General features: G+C 40.4%; 1 protein-coding gene across 1 annotated transcript; it reads right to left on the bottom strand.

Moving 5' to 3' along the window:
• Positions 1-1,450: 1,450 nt before the first annotated feature.
• Positions 1,451-5,822, bottom strand: LOC113010271 (zinc finger protein 227-like). Its single transcript, XM_026149281.1, has 3 exons — positions 5,527-5,822; positions 3,977-4,384; positions 1,451-2,783 (listed from the first exon to the last, which is right to left on the bottom strand). The coding sequence occupies exons 1-3, from the start codon at positions 5,696-5,698 to the stop codon at positions 1,954-1,956; spliced, it is 1,410 nt and encodes a 469-aa protein (XP_026005066.1). The 5' UTR covers positions 5,699-5,822; the 3' UTR covers positions 1,451-1,953.
• Between the last annotated feature and the right edge of the window lie 178 nt (positions 5,823-6,000).

The raw sequence follows: 6,000 nt of genomic DNA, 5'->3' as shown, positions 1-6,000 counted from the left end.
AGCAAGACTTCTTTCATGTGCGGATTCTGTGAAATTTATTCATTTGGAACCTTTTCACATTTTAAAGACTTTTTACTTGCACCAGAGTCACACTGACTCTTTGATAGAAGAGAGTCTTTTACATTTTTGCTGTGATGTCAGTTTATGTGAAGTCTCTTCTTTGACTTTGACTCTGAATTTTTAGATGATCCCAAATCTTTATTCCTTCTTTCCTGATCTTTTCTCTCAGCTACTCTCTAGCTGTGAGAGAGGAGCTACTCCTATCATGGTCTATGATCTCTTTCCTAATAAGCAGCAGTCAACATAAAGGTATCAGTCTCTTTAAATGCAAGTTGCTCTCCGTCCCGACTGCTGCAGAGTTCCTCGTCTTCCTCTTTAATCTGTGGAGGTTCTGGTTCCTCCTGCTCCAGACTGGAGCTCCTCTCCTGGTTCCAGAGCTTCTGCTCAGGGAGAACCTCCTCCTGCTCCTTCATACAGATGTGCTGCTGTGGGACGCCTGGAGGAACAAAAGGAAACAAGAAAAAGAAAACAGATCGAGTAGAGTAACACACAGAGGTAAAGACAGAAATAACCTCACAGACTGACCTGAAACTGTTTCTGACTCCACCCACTGATGTTGAACTCAACCAATGAGATGATTTCTGTCTGCACAAGTCAAAGCACAACCAGCCTGATGTTGGACTGCAGTGGACTCTCCACTTCTGAGAGTCCATATTCATGGAGCCATAGTGCCAGATATTTAATCTCAAACATCTTAAGGACCGAGCTCAAGTGGCTGTATAATGACAGCATTCAGGTGGGAGGAGTCTGAGGAACAGACATAGACCCCTGTGTAACAGTTTTCAACAAAGTTCAGGTGTACAAAAACCAAAATGATGGAGGTAAAGGGGTAAAAATGTTTCTCTAACACACAATCTGAAAGAAACTATTGAATGAAATAAGTAATGACAGGTGGGCTTTACTTTAATAACAGATTCAATTTATTTAATGCAGGCAGAAGCTAACAGCAATAATATATAAAAATCTATTCAAACATTATAAAGGTAAAATTGAAGTAAACCCTTATCTTCATTTATCCCTATTCCATCTTATTCTACTCTGCTTAAAACCCTCTTTGACCTTTTAAAGCGATGCTGAATGAAAGTTGAGCTCAAACCAGCCTTCCTCAGCTCTGGCAGGTCCCCATGATGCAGGAAAAACATCTTTGCCTCACACTGTGCTCTCAAGCAGAGAAACATATGTGCAGCTATAGGAACGAGGTCTTTGCTGAAGGCTGGAGGAGTCCAAGGGAAACAATCATCCCCTTGAAACTTTCTACTTTATTATTGTCATTAGTTACTGATATGCAGATAAAACACAACAAAACAAAGTCAGTCTAAATGAACTAAATAACCAAAGATATTATGAACCAAATAAAGTGAATAGCTTCAAATATAAAAAACAAAATAAATAAAAAACGTCAACATTTTCTATTTATTAAAAAACAAATACCTCGAATGCAGTTTTACATCACAAGACACCAACCAGCAACAGTCATTGGTTATCCATTAATAGACAGCAAATACAAAACTTAATATACAAATTGAGTTTCAATCCCCCTGTAAATAAAGACTGTATATCAATAAATAAAACCAAAACTAAAATTCATTTTTTAAGAGTCACCATATTTTCACTGAAGAATTAGATGAGAACAGATTAGATGAAACTCTGCTTTATACATAATAATCATGCAATAAATGATGTTTGTCGGAACACAGTCTAAAGATATTTGAACTCTGAAAGCTCTCCTGTAAACACGTATAAGTCTGCCAATCTTCTTTCACGCTTGGCTTCTCTCCACATGTTTCAAGACTACAATTTCTGAAAATGATACGCTTGATACAACGGTGTGAGTTCTTCTATGTCCAAACAGACACTTCTGGATGTGAACATTCTTCCGCATTTTGTACAACATTATGGTTTCTCACCTGTGTGAGTTTTCATGTGACGCCACAAATGACTGTTATATGTGAACATTTTCCCGCATGTTTTGCAATGATACGGTTTCTCACCAGTGTGCGTTCTTATGTGCCCGAACAGCTGACTTCTGTATGTGAACATTTTCCCGCATGTTTTACAACAATATGGTTTCTCACCTGTGTGTGTTCTTATGTGCACTGATAAATGACTGCTACATGTGAATATTTTCCTGCACGTTTTACAATGATACGGCTTTTCACCTGTGTGCGTTCTCATGTGTATAGTCAAACTACCCCTCTGTGTGAAACTTTTCCCACATGTTTTACAAGAATATGGTTTCTCACCTGTATGGGTAGTCTTATGGCTTTTAAGAGATGATGACACATAAAAACCTTTCCCACATGTTTCACAAGAATACGGCTTCTCACCTGTGTGGATTCTGTGATGTTGATTCATGTTGTACTTATTCTTAAAGGATTTTCCACAAAAATCACACGTTAAGGACTTTTTACCTGTGTCAGAGTTACACCGACTCTCTGAGTTACTATTTGTCCCTGAATCTAAATTCCAGCTTCCTTCATGATTTTGGCTCTCATTCATAGGACAGTTGTGATAAAGAAGCTGGTTAGTGTTTGCTTCTGGGTCATTGTGGTCTTCTTCCTCAGCAGCAGTCACCACAAAGGTATCAGTCTCCCCCTTCAGTCCAAGCTGCTCTCCCTCTGGTTCTGGTTCCTCCTGCTCCACACTGGAGCTCCTTTTCTGCTTCCAGAGCTGCTGTTCAGGGAGAACCTCCTCCTCCTCACAGACAGGCTGCTGTGGGACGTCTGGAAGGACAAAAGGACACGAGAAAAAGAAAAGTGATGTGATAATAGAAAAACATCCCCGAGAAAACACATTGTCAAAATAAGACTTTTACAGAGAAAATAAGTGTCATCCACAAAGGCTGCCACTCCAGAAATCAACAGAGGAAGAGAGAGGTTAAATGGCAAGGTAGAAAAGCTGCAGGCAGTGAACATATACTGAATGAATAAATGATCAGTATGACACGACAAACCAACTTTCTAACAGTAACAAAATAAAAAGATTGTGTTTGTGTCGTTTTTATGGCATTCATGCAGGTTTTTGTCTTTTAGTCGATTCTTTAAAGAACTTTCAGTTTGAATACATTTCCAGTACATTTAAATAAATGTTTATATTTTGCATGTGTATTTTAAAAATGTCAGTTGGTAAAAATTTACAGACGAGTGAGATAAATAAAAGTGTAATACTGTGCAAAAGTCTAAAGCTATCCTTCATTTATGTTTTGCCTGGAAAATGAGGAAATGATGTAGCAAGTTAATGAAACGGCAGATTTATTGAAATGTGTGCAAAACCAAATGCATTATACAGTATACAAAGCAAAGGTTTGTACAATTTTAAATATTTGGTATTGATTGATGTGGTTTGGCTACCTTTAATCTTCACCACAGACTGAACAGTTTGGCAGCTTTTGTCATTTATTCAGGTAGTGTTGAAAAAAAAGAGTTCTCCAGGGTTCCTGAAAAAGATTTAGAGGTATTCTTTGGATATTGACTGAATTTTGTTTTGTTGCCTGTCAAAACCCTACACTTCTTGAACAATGTTGAGGTCTGAGTTCCAGGGAGACTGATCCATGACTCATAGAAAAAACACACAGTAAAGCACCATGTAGATGACCTTCTGATGCATCATCTGACTGTTTGTGATCATACTCAGACTGAAAATGAAGCCATTTCCAGTCTCAAGGTGATATTGTACGGTGGATTAAATCTGCATGTACTTTTCTGCATTTATAATTCCTTCAGTTTTAATATGAGCTCCAACACTGGCTGAAATGCAGCGCAAACCATGACAGCACCTCCACCGTGTTCAACAGAAGGCTGCAGACGCCGACTGTTAGACCTCTCTCCTGACCTCCTTCAAACATGTTGATCATGATTCAGATTCATAACTTACATGAGTCCCATTCATGTGTGACTTCATTCAGACTTTTACATACCTGTAATGTGAAGCTGTATTTCGGGTTTCCAGCTGACATCCATGAGTCTGTGCTGATGGTCGTTCTCTTCCTCGTACAGGATAGAATTATTAATAACTTCAAATATTTCTTTAGATTTGGACTGAAGAAACGTAAAAGTGTCAGAGCTGTGAGAGGGGAGCTGGTCAGTGTTTGCTTCTGGTTCACTGTGCTCTCCTTCCTCAGCAGCAGTCACCATGAAGGTATCCGTCTCCTCCTTCAGTCCCAGCTGCTCTCCCTCCTGACTGCTGCACAGTTCCTCCTGTTCCTCTTTAATCTGTGGAGCTTCTGGTTCCTCCTGCTCCACACTGGAGCTCCTCTCCTGGTTCCAAAGCTGCTGCTCAGGGAGAACCTCCTCCTCCTCCTTACAGACGTGCTGCTGTGGGTCGTCTGGAGGAAAAAAAAGGACACAAGAAGAAGAAAAGTGATGATGTTAGACGTTGGACTCATTTTTTAAAATCAGCTTCGCTCCTCAGAATCTCAAGAGGTTGTGAGCAGAGCCGATTATACCCAGAGTTACATAAAAGTAATGGCTGACTTTTGTATTTGTGCATTCACGACTGCTGAATTATTGCAGATGAGGCGGGTCCATAGTGGAAGTTAATGTCAGCTGCTCTGGAACATGAAAGCTCGTCCCCTGAGCAGTAAAAGCAGCTTAAAAACTATCAGCAGCTCCATTCAGAAGAGCTGCTGTTAACCAAAGTGCTTCTGCAGGTTTGAAGTCAGCTGGCAGACATTTTTAACCAAATCATCATTTTGCAACATTTCCTGTAGATACACTGACACTGACAGAGATCTGGAGAAACTGTTGATTGTTTCTGTTTCATTTGCTGAAGTCTTTAACTCCTTAACACCTGGTGTATCATATTTGTGAGTCTTTGTGAGTTTTTGAGACTTACATCATCAGTGGGTTTCTCTCCACTGAAAATCCTAAATTAATTAAAAATAAATAAATAATAAAAATGCAACCAATGCATTGAAAAAAACCAGCTGTAACAAATATGATACAAATTAAAGTTCATATATGAATTTTTATTGTCAGAAGCTTCACACTAGCCAGCGCTGCAGTTCCATTTTAAGACACTGATAAGCTCTAAACTCATAATTTCATACGTGCGTCATGTTCTCAGTTTATCGCTGATATAAACAGCACATGCTCACAGCCTGATGGCAACAAATGACACCAGCCAGCTTCTCCAATAGACTCTGAGCCCTGTTTTTACATCTATCAGTTTTAAAGTTCAAGCTGTCTGAAGGTAAACAGATAAGAAGCATCTGAGCTGCATCTCACTGAGCAGCTGCTCGGATTTAACTGTCATTAAAGACAAACTCAGAGTCCATCAGCTCAGAGTTATTTACACACACACACACACACACACACACACACACACACACACACACACACACACACACACACACACACACACACACACACCGGCTCGGTGAAAATGATGCATTCAGGTTTTTCTACCTCACAATCAGAAACGTCCCGCAGAGCTGTGATCAGGATCCTCCCTCAGAGGGACACTCACCTGTCCTGTGCAGCTTGATTTGGGGTTTCCAGGTGATATCCAGCAGTCTGCGCTGACGGTCGATCTCTTCCTCGTACTGGACGATCGTTTTTTCAAACTCCAAGAATATTTGTTCAGCAGCAGCAGTTAGTCGCTCGTTGATGAACTCTCTCAGATACTGAACTGAAGGCATCGTTGCTGCCGCGGCTCACACACTCAGCTCACACACTCAGCTCACACACTTCGTGCTCAGACACACGGGAGGAAAGCTAACGGTTCATCCGCCTTTTCTTTGTTTACTTCCGCCTGGTGTCACAATGTGAAGTTCCGTCAGTTGAAGGCAGATATTAGTGGTTGGAAAACAGGGAAATAGTGCATTAGCGCCATCTGCTGGTGGGAAGTGTGAACGAGCGCGTCACTGAGAAAAAGAACTGATTCTGTTTAACAGGACCTGAAAGTTTCGCTGTCAGTGACTTCAATGAGGTTTGGGGTCAG

Source organism: Astatotilapia calliptera, chromosome 18 (assembly GCF_900246225.1).
Source record: "Astatotilapia calliptera chromosome 18, fAstCal1.2, whole genome shotgun sequence".
NCBI classification, from domain to species: Eukaryota; Metazoa; Chordata; class Actinopteri; order Cichliformes; family Cichlidae; genus Astatotilapia; species Astatotilapia calliptera.
This window is presented reverse-complemented; position numbering and strand designations above follow the sequence as displayed.